We start from the raw sequence: 16677 nt of genomic DNA on the forward strand, positions 1-16677 counted from the left end.
TGAAAAACGCCTCAGTGTGAAAGGGGTCTAAGTGCTGTCAATGGGGCAGGAAGGAAGGTCCATGTGTAAGCTGTGGCCTAGCATCAGGTTGGTACTCACACAGCAATTTGCATGAGGCTCCAGCAGGGGTGGCAGGGGGAGCACATGAAATCTCCCTGTTACCCTCTCTGCCCCGAACTAAATCTGTCACTTGACCTAACTGGGCAAAGAACAGGTTTGCTTTAATACAACTGACTACTGCTAACCGTTGTGTCATATCTACAGTGCCACACTATATGACCAAAAGCAGGCGAACACCCTTCCAAATTTTGAGATCAGGTGTTTTCAGTGAAAGGTTCTGGTAATGAATGCTACATCATAAAAAAAACTATTTTCACAACTTTGTTTCCAACCTTGTGGAAATAGCTTGGGAAAGGCCCTTTTCTGTTCCATCATGACTCTGCCCCTGTGCACAAAGCCATCTCCATAAAGGCAAGGTATGATGAGCTTGGTGTGGGGGAACTTAACTGGTTTGCACAGAGCCCTAAAATTATCCCAACTGAACACCTTTGGGATGAACTGGAACAACAGATGTGAGCCATGTCTTCTCATCCAACATCTAAAAGAGTCAGGAACTGATCTTGGATCAGCTTTAGCTGAGCTTAGCTTTCATTTGGTGTTTTAAGTCATCCGAAAGGGTTTAGTTGGTTTGAGGACTGGCCTCGACCCTACTGAACACTTTTGGGAGGAACTGGAATGTGAGCCAGGTCTTCTCACCCAACATCAGTATCTGACCTCACAAATGCTCTGTTGGCCAATGGACACAAATTCCCACAGACAAGCTTCAAAATCTTGAGCAAAGCCTTTGTAGAAGAGTATTGGCTGTTATAGCGACATAGGAAGCAAGCAAATCCAGAATTCTGGAGTAAGATGTCCAACAAGCTCATATAAGTGTGGTGGTCGGGTGTCAGCAAACTTTTTGCCATATAGTGCATATACCTCGAGGAAACAGTGTTGGAATGAACATTCTTGTGCTTGTGTTCCTGGATACCTAGCATTAATAGGCAGCTAAGAAGGCACAAGGGAAAATTAGGATCTTATCACATCCTAGGGGTGGCCACTTGGGACAAGGTTCTCTCCTTGCTCATAGTTAACAAGATGCCGTATGATGTACAGGAATTCACACACATATAGATATTTATTCAACATTCTAGTCACTGTCTGGCAAGCAACACAAGGGCATTACCTTCAGAGGTCTGCAGCACCAGGGTCTTGCTATACTGGCTGACACCAGCTTTGTTGAAGGCCTTGACTCGGGCATTGTAGGTGCTGTTAAAGTGAAGGCCGTCCACTGTACACATTGTCTCCTTTCCAACAAAGACCTCCTATAAATATAAAGAGATTTATAAGTCTCTGTGGAGCTTCTCATGGATAGGCAAACTTTTTTTTCCAGCACTTCACAGTTCATGTACAATGTAGATAAATACTGTACCTATGTTTTCTTTGTTGACCATTGCCAGGGCTTTTGAATGCAAGAAACATCTTGTAATAGAAGCAAAAATGTAACAGTGGAATTAATGCCAGACCCTGGAAAATGTCATTGTGTTGTATTGTATAAAGCAGCGCCCTTGTCTCCCACAGGCTATTGAGTTCATGCTGCCTGCAGCCTCCCATCAGTTGTGGCCTAATTGTTGGTGCACATATTTATTGAGACATGACTCTGCTGCTGGGGACAAGGTTTATATACTCCGGTTCAGGGATTTACTGCCCCTGGACACTGCAGGATGGAGAGTGAGCTATAGACATGGGAAATGCTGACTCAATCAGTCACCACTTAACCATTAATAGAATAAATCAATGACAATTCCAGACAATGCACGATGGTAAAATTGGTCTGAGGAATGACCTGACTGCAGCTTTTTAGTCGATGTCTTGTTTCAGACAAAAAACAAAGAACACAAGTGTCATTGTAAAGTACCTCCACAAGATGTGGTAATATATCAAATATATACAGTATATATATATATACAACCACACACTGTATACATGTACACAGTATATAGTATAAATTGGGGTTGATTTACTAAAACTGGAGAGTGCAAAATCTGGTGCAGCTCTGCATAGAAACCAGTCAGCTTCCAGGTTTTTTTTTTATCAAAGCTTAATTGAACAAGCTAAAGTTAGAAGCTGATTGGCTACCATGCAGAGCTGACCCAGATCTTGCACTCTCCAGTTTTAGCAAATCAACCCCATTGTGAATGTATACTAAATACACTACATTGCCAAAAGTATTGGGACGCCTGCCTTTACATGCACATGAAATTTAATGGCATCCCAATCTTAGTCCGTAGAGTTCAATATTGAGTTGGCCCACCCTTTGTAGCTATAACAGCTTCAACTCTTCTGGGAAGGCTGTCCACAAGGTTTAGGAGTGTGTCTATGGGAATGTTTGACCATTCTTCCACAAGCACATTTGTGAGGTCAGGTACTGATGTTGGAGAGAAGGCCTGGCTCACAAGTCTTCACTCTAATTCATCCAAAATGTGTTCTATCAGGTCAAGACTCTGTGCAGGCCAGTCAAGTTCCTCTACAGAGTCCTGACCTTAACCCCATAGAACACCTTTGAGATGAATTAGAGTGGAGACTGCAAGCCAGGCCAACTCAATATTGAACCCTACGGACTAAGACTGGGATTCCATTACAGTTCATGTGCGTGTAAAGGCATGCTTCCCAATACTTTTGGCAATATAGTGTGTATATATATATATATATATATATATATATATATATATATACACACACACACACATACACATAGTATCTCACAGAAGTGAGTACACCCCTCACATTTTTGTAAATATTTTATTCTATCTTTTCATGTGACAACTCTTAAGAAATTACACTTTGCTACAATGTAAAGTAGTGAGCGTACAGCTTGTATAACAGTGTAAATTTGCTGTCCCCTCAAAATAACTCATCACACAGCCATTAATGTCTAAACTGCTGGCAACAAAAGTGAGTACACCCCTAAGTGAAAATGTCTATACAGTGGTTTAACAGGACAGGTTCCACTCAGAACATGCCTCGCCATGGTCGAACAAAGAAGTTGCGTGCACGTGCTCAGCCCCATATCCAGAGGTTGTCTTTGGGAAATAGACGTATGAAGGGGTGGGGTGGTCAGCCTGTCAGTGCTCAGACCATACGCTGCACACTGCATCAAATTGGTCTGCATGGCTGTCGCCCCAGAAGGAAGACTCTTCTAAAGATGATGCACAAGAAAGCCCACAAAGTTTGCTGAAGACAAGCAGACTAAGGACATGGATTACTGGAACCATGTTCTGTGGTCTGATGAGACCAAGATAAACTTATTTGGTTCGGATGGTGTCAAACATGTGTGGCGGCAACCAGGTGAGGAATACAAAAACAAGTGTGTCTTGCCTACAGTCAAGCATGGTGGTGGGAGTGTCATGGTCTGGGGCTGCTTGAGTGCTGCCGGCACTGGGGAGCTACAGTTCATTGAGGGAACCTCCAAGGCGACCACTGCCTTTCTAAAGCAGCTGAGGGTAAAGGTGATGAACTAGGTGATGAGTATCTGTGGAGCATCCTCAAATGGAAGGTGGAGGAGCACAAGGTCTCTAACATCCACCCGTGATGGTGGCGTGATGTCGTCATGGAGGAGTGGAAGAGGACTCCAGTGGCAACCTGTGAAGCTCTGGTGAACTCCATGCCAAAGGGGGTTAAGGCAGTGCTGGAAAATAATGGTGGCCACACAAAATATGGACACTTTGGGCCCAATTTGGACATTTTTACTTAGGGGTGTACTCACTTTTGTTGCCAGTGGTTTAGAAATTAATGGCTGTGTGTTGAGTTATTTTGAGGGGACAGCAAATTGACACTGTTATACAAACTGTACACTCACTACTTTACATTGTAGCAAAGTGTCATTTCTTCAGTGTTGTCACATGAAAAGATATAATAAAATATTTACAAAAATGTGAGGGGTGTACTCACTTTTGTGAGATACTGTATATACTGTATATTGTAGAACTCAGTGTCAAACAGGAGCCAAATCCTATCTAAAGTTGTGTTTCAGGCATCCACTGCCCCCTTTCTTTTGTCTGTAGAGCAAAACAATCATCAAAGTTCCCATAGCTGGATTTTATTTTGTTCAGCCCAATCTAATAGATGAAACTTCCACTGTGAATATTATATTCTGACAGCCGGCACTGCTAACTGTCAAAATACCCAAACAATGTCCATACCTTATTGGATACAGGCGCTGGCCAGGTGACAATGCTTGGTGGGAGGGTGCATCAGGCTCCTGGTTCATCAGGAACCAGATCAATTCTGCTCTGTGTATGTCCAGCTTAACTGTCCTTAAAGCCTTGCACTATCCAACTTCTTCTGTGTCTGCCTTTTCCCACTCTGCATCCTGTAGTTCCATCTGCTGACATCTAGGTCACCATTATGTCCACGTCACGTGCCACAGAGCTAAGTATTAGACCTCTGCTTTTGCCGGGAGCCTTATTTTGGGGGGGGGGGGGTTATTGGTAGTGTAGAGTCACATCATTCCACGCATGGTTTTAAGAAGATGTATTGGGTGTCTGCTTTTCAGCACTGGCCTTGGTTATCTATGCCAACAGAAGTGACAGGTTCACGTTAATGTCCATTTCTCATGTTTCCCCCCTTTTCTTTATCTCTTACAATTTTGATAATTTAAAAACATCAGTGTAGTTACCTGTAGAATACCGGTGTTCATAGTATCTCACGCTTACGTGCCTGAAAGCTAAGAGATAACCCAACAAGTGCCAACCTCGCATTTTGGCAATGGCACCCCTTTTTTTATGCTCTATTCACATTTTTTGGTAACTAAGGCCGCTTTCACACAAAGGGTCTGATAAGGTCCATCTATTCGTTTTTCTGATGGACCTGATTGGACCCTCCATTCACCCCTTTGGACCAGCGGATGTAAACAGACTTTACGTTTACACCTGCCTACCTCTAATCTGGTCTGCTGAAAAAAAAAAAAAGATGGGGATTCTTTCCCTCTTTGTCTAGGCAGGTCGGATTGGAGGGCAGTCGGGTGTAAATGGACAACGGAGTTTCTGTTTACACCCGCTGGTCCATACCGCAGAGTGGGCTCAGATCACCTGCTCGATCTGCTCAGATCATCAAGGGGTCATCAAACGGATCCCCTCTAATTGGAGTCTGCCTCATGAGAAAAGGACCTTATAGTGAAATTGCAAAGTGAAATAAGCTGCCTCTGGTAGCATGGTGTTGACTTTATGCACAGAATCAATTTACAGAGAAAGAAAAACAAATGCACATCAAATGAACCTCAGAAAGTCTTGTGAATTCCCTCCGAATCTCTGTGTCCTGCACTTCCCCATATGGACAGAGGTCCGGTAATTTGTTTTATGAAAGCAGCAAATTTTACAACACATGTCACACTAATGACAGAAGAAGATGCATTTTACTTACCCTGAACTGCCCACCATTGCCATCATCCAGTTCCAGTATGTATCCTTCTGCCTGGACCATGGACATGGGTGGCTGCTTCCAGGACAAAGTGGCACTATTATTGTGGGTGCAACATTCTTCCAGCTGGAGCATTGGGGGTGCCGGTACTAAAGAGGGCACTGAAAAACATGTACAGCACAATAGGGGTTATCAAAAATGAAATACAGTTCTTTTCTATCCGATCAATTTGTCTGCTTCTGTCTACAAATAGCAGTCCTTCTTAGTTGGGATTCTGGCTTTTGAATGATCCATTATTTTACCATTGTGGTCTGCATTCAATATGGCGCACCCTCCTCTCCCTCTGTCTATTCTCTAGGACAGCTTGGCTTGTGCTTACAATGAACATGTGTACATCTGATTACTGAGTTACTAAAGCAAAGCCTTATGGGATTCAGCACCAGGTTTGCCTAACAAAGCAGAGAGAGCATGGGGATGTGATGCTTGGCATGAAAACAAGGTGGGGGGGGGGTTCTCTACGATCTGATTGTACAATTCACATTAGATTTACTAACAAGTAAAAAGGGTGAGGGTCTATCTAATTGGATCTTAAAATATAAGTATGGCAAGGCCTTTTTTTCAGTGGAAACGCGGGGGAACGCGGTTCTGCCACCTCCAGCACTGAATGTACAGTATGTAATGGCAAGGGGGGCTTTTTTCCATTTATGACACAGCCATTTGATGGTTTGACAGCTTGGCTGAGGACACAAGCAAATGGGACAGTTAGCAATCCCAGTATGTATTAAATTGGATGTAAACCCCAATTTTTTTTTTTTTTTTTATGTCATAATGTAGAGTATACGATTTCCTATCATTTGAGCCCAGTCTTGCCACAAAGAGTTAATCCAGCTCTGAGCAATCCTCTTTTATTGTTTAGTGAGATAAATCTTGACAAACAGAGAAAAACTTTGTCAAATCCTCCCCCTTGCTGTGAGTGACAGGTGATTTACATATCTCGTGCACTAGCCTAAGACACATCCATTATTTTTTAATTCCCTCCCCCACTCCTTTCTTCAGCAGCTCTGCAAGGATTGGCTGTTCCACACCTCAGCATGATTTGGCATGCTGAAGTCATGTGGTTACTTTCCTGTCTTTTCACTGGATGTTAGAGATCATAGCAGAAGTTCAGCAGAAGTGCAGTGTTAGAAATACACAGGAGAAATGCATATTGACAAGGGGAGTGTAGAGGTGGGCGGGGAGTCTACTGACATCACGACTCCACCCACCGAGCTCCAGACAACAGACCCGCCCACAGAATCTGCAGTTTTTTGGGTCTCATAACAGACAGAGGGGAGACATTTGACAGGTAAAGATACATGCAGGAGGCATGTATATCCTAATAGATAACCCCTATGGCAGTAGTTTAGAAAGGATGACATTGGGTTTACATTCACTTTAAGGGATTGTTCACATCATATGTGCATGAAAACGGATGGGAACTGATCGGAAAGCTGCGCAGATTTCACTTGCAGACATCAGTTTACCTCAATTTTCATGCACATGGACATCAGTTTTCATGCATGTCAGTTATGTGCCCTATTCACACCAATGTTGATGTCATGTCAGTTTTTTTCTGTGCAGAAAACTGCATACATGTTGCAGATTCCTGCACACAAAAAAATGCGAACGGTGTGGTGTGAACAGGGCACATAGAGAACCATTGTTTTTTTTGTTGAGCCCTTGCAGAACACATGCAGAAAAACTGACGTCTCTGCACCATGGTGTGAACTAGGCCTAATGCCCCGTACACACGATCGGATTTTCCGACAACAAATGTTGGATGTGAGCTTGTTGGCTGAAAGTCCGACCGTGTGTATGCTCCATCGAACATTTGTTGTCGGACTTTCCGCCAACAAATGTTTGATAGCAGATTCTCAAATTTTAAGCCAACAAAACGTTGTCGGAATTTCCGATCGTGTGTACACAAGTCCGACGCACAAAAGTTCACGCATGCTCGGAATCAAGCAGAACGAGCTGCAATAGCTATTGAACTTCCTTCTTTTCGGCTTGCCATACGTCTTGTACGTCACCATGTTCCCATGTTCGTAATTGCTGGCCAACATTTGTGTGACCGTGTGTATGCAAGACAAGTTGAAGCCAACATCCTTCGAACAAAATTCTACGGTTTTGTTGTCGAAAAGTCAGATCGTGTGTACAGGGCATTAATCGTTGAGTTTAGTTGTGTTTTATGATTTACTGCTGCTCAGGGGCTCTGGGCTTCAGCAAAATGGCAGCCTCCAGCAAGAAGAAACAGGAGCAATGCCAAAAGCAATTTACAGCAGACACTAATTTTGGTAGCATAATTATTAATGTGGAATGTATGTTCCTTGCTAAAGAACATTCTTTTGTATCAAGTTGTTACGATAAAGCTCTGCTTTAAGCACAGTCAGAATTCTTAAGCCTTGATGAATTTGGCCCCCAAAACATGTTGTCTCTATTCTGCTATGAATCAATGTTATCATAAAGTTACCTTGGACTCTTGGACATTAGTTTGGCGATCTTAATGGATTGAATGTGTGAGGACTTTGTGTAGGAGACTTGAGTTCCCCAACACCAAACTCATCAAGCCATGTCTTTATGGAGCTGGCTTTGTATACTGGTGTAGTCGTGTTGGTACAGAAAAGAGCCTTCCCCAAACCACAAGATTGGAAAAGCACAATTATTTAAAACGTCTTTGTTAGCATTAACAACGCCCTTCGCTGGGAACACATGAACTTAATAATTTGGAGGGGTGTCCACATACATTTGGCCATATAGTGAATCTCTGGATTTACTGATCATTTCACTATACCGATTTATATTAGACATGTGCAATTCATTTAGTTCTGAATTCATTTTTCAACCAAATTAGAAAAAATTGGATCATTCGGAAATATTCAAATTAACGAAAACCCGTTTAACAAATTTTTCCGAAAATCTAAAATTCGGAAATTCGAAAATTTGAAAATAAGGACGAAAATTCAAAAGAAAAAAAAACAAAAATAAGATCGAAATTTAGAAAATTTGAAAAACCAAAAATTCGAAACTCTGAAATAATAACTAACTAACTAATAATAATTATTACTAACTATTAAAATATAGGTATTGGAATTTCCTTTCAAATTTGGCTGTTAGTGAACGTAATTAATATGAATTTATCCAAAGTTACGAATGATTTGAAATAACAAATGCCGCATCTAAAACGAATGGAACGTAACAAATTAATAAATAATAATAATAAAAACTTTTTATTATTATTAATTATTATCATTTTGTTACGTTGCATTTGTTTAGATGCGGCATTGTTATTTCGGATAATTTGTAACTTCGGATAAATTCGTATTCGTTACCTACACTAACAGCCAAATTTGAAAGGAAATTCCAATACCTATATTTTAATAGTTAAGTATTATTAGTTAGTTAGTTATTATTTTGGATTTTCGAATTTTCGTTCATAGTTTCGTATTTCCGAACTTCCAATTTTTCGTATTTCCGAATTTATGAATTTATTCGAAATCACGAATTCTGATCATAACGAATGACCCGAAAAAAACAAAAGAAAACAAATGAAACAAAAATGAAAATGAATGAATCTTTTGGCAGTGCACAATTTATATGATGGTAATCTATGGATAACATTTTTTCAGTTTCTATAGCGCAAGAAAGGTCTCTTTAAGACAAGAACGTAATAATAGCATTTTACACTGAGATAAAAAATATTTTAAAGATTTAGTTTTCCTTTAATGCCACAATAAGCCTCTGATCATATATGGTGGATGTAACGGGCTCAGCATACATACACCAATTACTGTGATAAGACAGCAGAAAGAGATGAGATGACTTATGTGTGACACTGCAGCATCCGGCGCAGGCCTCGTCCCCACTTGAACTCTCCCAGATGAAATGCTGTATCAGGTTGGTTGGCAGAGTGACAAGAGAAAATATTTGCCAAAGTACCGTTGTCTAAATCCAAATCTACATCTAAAGCAAACTTGTTTACTCAAGGCTGGCAACTTCTATGCGTCCAAGTTTTCTTCTGGCTATAACTGGGAATGTTCCCCCCCTTATTGCTCGCTATCCTCCCTGAATATATTGTATACATGCACAGCAAATACCTAATTAAAGAGACCCTGTCACTTTGCCTATCTAGTGTAATATAACAAATATGTACATTGAAAGACCATACCACTGCTAAAGGCCCAGGTATGACTTCATTCCAATTAGAGCCCTTTCACACTGGGGCAGGGGGCAGCTTCGGCGGTAAAACGCCGGTATTATTAGCGGCATTTTACCGTCGGTATGCGGCCGCTAGTGGCCGAGAAAGGGTTAAATACCACCGCAAAGCGCCTCTGCAGGGCGCTTTGCCGGCGGTATAGCCGCGCCGTCCCATTGATTTCAATGGGCAGGAGCGGTAAAGGAGCGGTATACACTCCGCTCCTTTACCGCTCCGAAGATGCTGCTGGCAGGACTTTTTTTACCGTCCTGCCAGCGCATCGCTCCAGTGTGAAAGCCCTCGGGACTTTTACACTGGAATGAAAGCAGTGGCACTTTCGGGTCGGTTTGCAGGCGCTATTATTAGCGCAATAGCGCCTGCAAACCGCCCCAGTGTGAAAGGGCTCTTAGGCTGCTTTCACACTGGGGCGGCAGGGGGCGTCATCGGTAAAACAGCGCTATCTTTAGCGCTGTTTTACCGCGGTATTCGGCCGCTATCGGTGCGGTTTTAACCCCCTGCTGGCGGCCGAAAAAGGGTTAAAACCACTCGTACAGCGCGGCTATAGCCGCGGTATTGCCGCGCTGTCCTATTGATTTCAATGGGCAGGAGCGGTGAATACACCGCTCCTTCACCACTCCAAAGATGCGGCTTGCAGGAGATTTTTTCTTCTCCTGCCAGCGCACCGCTTCAGTGTGAAAGCCCTCGGGCTTTCACACTGAACAAACAGCAGCGGCTGTTTTGGGTCGGTTTGAAGGCGTTATTTATAGCGCAATAACGCCTGCAAACCGCCCCAGTGTGAATGGGGTTTTAGGGTTCCAACAATACCGTTACTGGTATCAGTATCAATACTAAGCATTTGCATGGGTATCAGTACGCGTGCAAATGCTGCGATACCTGAAAAAAATACTTTCAGGCTCGGTTCTTTCTGCTGTCAGTGGGATTCCCCCACTGTTAGCTAAAAGGTGAAAAAAAAAAGCCAGCAATTATTGGTAGTTAGGGAGCGTGGCCCCCGCGCCCTTAACAACTGATGACTCATTATAATGTCATCGGGGTTCCCCTGTTGACAGCTGAAGTGTAAACCAAGTCCCATTAGGCCCCTTTCACACAGTGCGGATCCGCTCAGAGGAGTCCGCCAGCTCAGAAGATCACTCCGTTGATCTCCGCTGAGCCAGCGGATGACAGGTCTGTCTCTGCTCACTGAGCTGGGAGGGGCCTGTCAGAACAACGCTGATTTCTATGGGGAGATCGGACGACAGCATGTCTGTTTTCATCAGATCTCATTCGATCCGCCAGACGGATGGCTGAACGTATCGCTGCACGTCTGTTTTTAGCGGATTGGATGGCAGGCGGGTGTCAGCGGACACATCTCCCCTGACATCTGCCTGCCCATAGGAGTCAATGGAAGGCCCGTTCAGATCTGCCTGAAAAACGGACAGGTGGATTCAAGAGGGTTTATTGTGTGAAAGGGACTTTAGGCTAGATTCGCACCTATGCAGTTTTAGTGCTTTTTGCATTTTACAGATTTTCTCTACAGTCCATTTAACATTGTTTCCTATGAAACACTTTCTGTAGTACAAATCTGCAAAATGCAAAAAGCACTAAAAATGCATAGGTGTAAATCCAGCCTTAGACATGTACAAAAAAAAAAAAAAAAAATGTATTTTATTCATCTCTCGCTTTTTCTTATTAACCCTTAATTTACCCTAATCAGCCTTAATTAACTCCTTATTCTCCTTCTCTATTTAATTATTATTTTCCTGCAGATTTTTTGTTCACTTCTATTCTATAAACGATTAATAATTAAAACTTTTTTGTTTTCTTGGTTGTTTATTTTTTTACACCTTTAATATATATTTACACATTTCTCGTTGAAAAAAAGCGCAAGATTAAACAAATAAATACAATTAATTTTATTTGTAAATAACTTTTCAATGCTCTGTACCATTGCTGACAGTTGAATTGTAAACAAAACAGTAGGTATCAGTAATTGGTATCTGTAAGTACTAAAAAAAAGTATTGGTACTTGTATGTAGGGCAGGGCTCAGCCCTTCCTTCTCAGAGCTCTGTGCTCAGCTGTCGGTTAATTGCCAGCTCTCTTCATTCCACAGTGACTCACCTGGTCTTCATTTCCTGCTCGTCAGCTAGCACTGCTAGCTATTTAAACTGCATGGCTCAGATCTTCTATGCCTTCGCCTTGGTCAACATATCCAGACTCTCTCTGCTGTGTTTTCCTGTGAAAGACTTTTGCTTGGCTGACTTCCCTTCTGGTTCCTGATCCTGTTTGCTGCACCTAACTTCGCTGATCTCTGGACTCCTGTTTCTCTGGCTTGTTCTGACTACCCGTCCTGGTTACCGAACTCTGGCTATGTTTTGACTATGTTTGCTCTGTTTATACCATTTTATTAAACAGTGTGATTTTTACTGCACTTCTGTCTCAGTCTGATTCATGGTTCCTGACAGTGTAGTTGTAAAAAAAATGCTATTGGTGCATCCCTAATTCCAATAAAGGTCAGGGGAACAATCGAAAGAGTAGTCAACACATGTCGGGGCTCCAAAAACCACCCCTTTCATTAGGGTATGACATTGAAACTATATAAAAGCACTATAAGTGACCTGGACCTTTAATGGTATTTCTTTCAGTGTGATTACAAACACAGGTCTTTAAAGACAAAATATAATAATGGGACTTTAAATGAGGCAACGGCTAAAATAGACCATTGTCTCCATCCCTACCAGTTGTAAAAAAGAGAGGTCTTGTCAGCAGCTGGCTTGGCTACTCTTTGGATTATCCCGCTGAACTTTGTTGGAATAAAGTTGTATCTGGACCTTTGACCAGAGCTGTGGCACTTCAGTTTAATTTTTGTTACATTGCACTACTAGCCAAGGAGAGATCATGGAGATCCTCTGCGGGTGTAGAAACTGCCTGCTCAGGAACAGGATCGCCTACATCAATATCGTAAGATAAGACGGCAATACTAACAAGATAACCTTACAGGTCCAGCTATTTTTTCCACTTAAATGGAATTACGCTGCACCTGAGTACCACAAACCTGAACCCTTTTTAATTAATGTTTAATTCATTTTTATATGTTCAAAGAAAACTCCCCAATCCATACATGTCTCTATGTTTCATTTTGCTGAGAAATCACTTTGAAAACATCCCTCCCTGGCATTTCTGTCTGTGGCCATCTTGAGTAATGGCAGATGATTCCTGTAGCATTTACTTCCTGGAATTCATCTGCCCTTACCTCATGCATGCAGACAGGAGGGTGTGCTTAGCAGAGAAAGCCCCTCCATCCCTCCTGAAGACTCCTAGGATGTATGGCAGCATTTGCCTATGCCTGAAAACCAGGAAGTAACTGAAGAAATGTAAACTAAGTATAAAACAAGTGAATACAATGTACTTTCCTATCTATTTACTAATGTTAGTAGCATAAGAATAAAAAATAGTCAAATGTTGATTGAGAGAATGAAGTTCCACTTTAAGATAAGATAGCAATACCAACCAATAAGATAACTTTACAGGTCCAGCTATTTTTCCACTTTCCTTAGTTTTGCCCATTTAGGGCAAAGTCCTGAGACTTTTTTTTTGGAGATGTCCCAATTCCGCACCTTTATTTACTTTTATTATTTAACAGGATTTATAAAGCACCAACATTTTGCACAGCGTATTCAGAAAGAGAGACAGTACAGTTACAATACAGGACGGTTAGGAGAGATCTCCTTATGAGAGCTTACAATCTAAGCCAACCCTTTTTCTTCTTTTTTTTTTTTTTGGAAACATATGACTTTCATTTGGTAGCAGATTTGGATACATATATTGTTATCTCCTGGATTTTTTATAAGGGATGAAAAAAAATAGCATTTTCCTGTAATTTTTACATCATTTGCACAGCCTCAGATTTTCAACCTCAATATAAAATTGATACAACCTGCTGATAATCAGGATATCACATACAATTGTCCTCTATGTAGCCTAGTGTTTCAGTTTTTGGAGAGCTCTATTACCAACCACAGCACAGCGATGCAGGCAGGAAAAATTGTTTTACTTGTGTTAATTGTTAGTGTAACATTAAGGTAATATTAAATCATGTTGGTGTGGGCACAAATTAGCATGTCAGCAACATCTGTACAAGTTTGCATTCTCTAACATTCCAAATGCTGTTGTGTTCGAGGAGAATTTGGCACAAACCATCCAGATCATCTGGCGTAACTGTTGGGGCCCAGGATTTAGTCTGGAAAGGGATTATTTTTATTTTAAAGGGGTTGTAAAGGTAAAAATTTTTTCACCTTAATGCATTCTATGCATTAAGGTGAAAAAACTTTTGACAGTACCGCCGCCCCCAGGCCCCCCGTTTTACTTACCTGACGCCTCGAATCTTCGCTCCTCGTACTCGTCAGCTTCATTGCAGCTCAGCCTGGTCGCTGATTGGCTGCAGTGGATGGATTGAAAGCAGCGCAGCCATTGGCTCGCGCTGCTGTCAATCACATCCGATGACGCGCCGCGCCGGGGGGCGGGGCCGAGTGATACAGCGAGCGGCTATAGCCGCCGGCTGTATCACGGGAGCGCGCCCGCAAGCACTCACCACCGTGCGAGGGAGCTCGCATGAAGGTGGTAAATGCTTGCGGGGAGGAGCTGAAACAGCCGCCGAGGGACCCCAGAAGACCAGGTTCGGGGCCACTCTGTGCAGAACGAGCTGCACAGTGAAGGTAAGTATAACATGTTTGTTATTTAAAAAAAAAAAAAATAAATAACTTTACAACCCCTTTAAATACCGTATATATACAGTATATATACAGTAGTGCTCATAAGTTTACATACCCTGGCAGAATTTATGATTTTTTGGCCATTTTTCAGAGAATATGAATGATAACACTACAACTTTTCTTTCACTCATGGTTAGTGTTTGGCTGAAGCCATTTATTATCAATCAACTGTGTTTACTCTTTTTAAATCATAATCACAACAGAAACTACCCAAATGACCCTGATCAAAAGTTTACATACCCCAGTTCTTAATACCGTGTATTTCCCCCTTTAACATCAATGACAGCTTGAAGTCTTTTGTGGTATTTGTGGATGAGGCTCTTTATCTTCTCAGATGGTAAAGCTGCCCATTCCTTTTGGCAAAAAAGCCTCCAGTTCCTGTAAATTCTTGGGCTGTCTTCCATGAACTGCACGTTTTAAGGTCTCCCCAGAGTGGCTCAATGATATTGAGGTCAGGAGACTGAGATGGCCACTCCAGAACCTTCACTTTATTCTGCTGTAGCCAATGACAAGTCGACTTGACCTTATGTTTTGAATCATTGTCATGTTGGAATGTCCAAGTACGTCCCATGCGCAGCTTTCTGGCTGATGAGTGCAAATGTTCCTCCAGTATTTTTTGATAACATTCTGCATTCATCTTGCCATCAATTTTGACCAAATTTCCTGTGCCTTTGTAGCTAACACATCCCCAAAACATCAGCGATCCACCTCCGTGTTTCACAGTGGGAATGGTGTACCTTTCATCATAGGCCTTGTTGACTCCTCTCCAAATGTAGTGTTTATGGTTGTGGCCAAAAAGCTCAGTTTTGGTCTCATCACTCCAAATGACTTTGTGCCAGAAGGTTTGAGGCTTGTCTTTGTGCCATTTGATGTATTGTAAGCGGGATACTTTGTGGCATTTGCGTAGTAATGTCTTTCTTCTAGCGACTCGACCATGCAGCCCATCTTTCTTCAAGTGCCTCCTTATTGTGGATCTTGAAACAGCCACACCACATGTTTTCAGAGAGTCCTGTATTTCACCTGAAGTTATTTGTGGGTTTTTCTTGGCATCCCGAACAAGTTTCATGGCAGCTGTGGCTGAAATTTTAGTTGGTCTACCTGACCGTGGTTTGGTTTCAACAGAACCCCTCATTTTCCACTTCTTAAATAGAGTTTTCAATGCTGATTGGCATTCTCATATCCTTGAATATTTTTTTATATCCCTTTCCTGTTTTATACAGTTCAACTACCTTTTCCCGCAGATCCTCTGACAATTCTTTTGCTTTCCCATGACTTAGAATCCAGAAACGTCAGTGCAGCACTGGATGAAAGATGCAAGGGTCTGTCAGGGATCCAGAAACTCACTGACCTTTTATACATACACACTAATTACAAGCAAACAGATCACAGGTGAGGATGGTTACCTTTAATAGCCATTCAAACCCCTTTCTGTTAACTTGTGTGCATGTTATCAGGCCAAAATCACCAGGGTATGTAAACGTTTGATCGGGGTCATTTGGGTAGTTTCTGTTTTCATTATGATTTAAAAAGAGTAAACACAGTTGATTGATAATAAATGGCTTCAGCCAAACACTAACCATGAGTGAAAGAAAAGTTTTTGTTATCATTCATATGTTCTAAAAAATGGCCAAGAAATCATAAATTCTGCCAGGGTATGTAAACTTATGAGCACAGCTATATACGGTATATATCTATATATATAGATATATATCTATCTATATATATTTTTTCATTCTTCATGGGAATTCTGGATATAGTCAGTCAAGTCAAGACCTGATCCTGTATGCCTCCCCCACCCCACATGCAGCTCTGTAGTAATGGATCACTTCTAATAGAAAACTGCCAGCAATAGAGCACCAGAACAGTGATCTATAGCTGCAGAGGTAGGTAGGAAAGAGCTACCTCTCCTAGTCTTGTAGTAGACATCAAGTATCGTAGCGTTACACTGAGTTCCATGGAAATAATGAAGCATTGAGTCTACAGTGCCTGGCAGTCTGTAGAAGGATCGGGAGACCAGTCACTCCTTGTTCCTGCCCCTGGGTTTAGTACAGGACCCGGCTGTCACATTGACATGAGTATTTATTCAAACAGAGAAAAGCAACCTTTGAATACTTTAAATATATCTGAGCTTTTAAATTATGGCCTGTTACCCCACTGCACAAAACAACAGAGCGTGATAGGCCGAGTACTTGCACTCCCACTGAACATACTGTATATTGGTA

General features: G+C 41.9%; 1 protein-coding gene across 11 annotated transcripts in view; it reads right to left on the minus strand.

The window, feature by feature from the left end:
• The window catches only part of TRIM9 (tripartite motif containing 9), a 141992-nt gene that overhangs the window by 39396 nt on the left and 85919 nt on the right, over window positions 1–16677 (minus strand). For all 11 annotated transcript variants that reach the window (XM_073609990.1, XM_073609991.1, XM_073609992.1 and 8 more), the window contains exons 6-7: window positions 5461–5618; window positions 1226–1364 (exon numbers count right to left, since the gene is read on the minus strand). In XM_073609990.1, the coding sequence (XP_073466091.1) occupies window positions 1226–1364; window positions 5461–5618 (297 nt within the window). The remainder of the gene's footprint in view (window positions 1–1225; window positions 1365–5460; window positions 5619–16677) is intronic.

The sequence above is a fragment of the Aquarana catesbeiana genome, linkage group LG13 (genome assembly GCF_042186555.1).
Source record: "Aquarana catesbeiana isolate 2022-GZ linkage group LG13, ASM4218655v1, whole genome shotgun sequence".
In the NCBI taxonomy this organism is placed as follows: domain Eukaryota; kingdom Metazoa; phylum Chordata; class Amphibia; order Anura; family Ranidae; genus Aquarana; species Aquarana catesbeiana.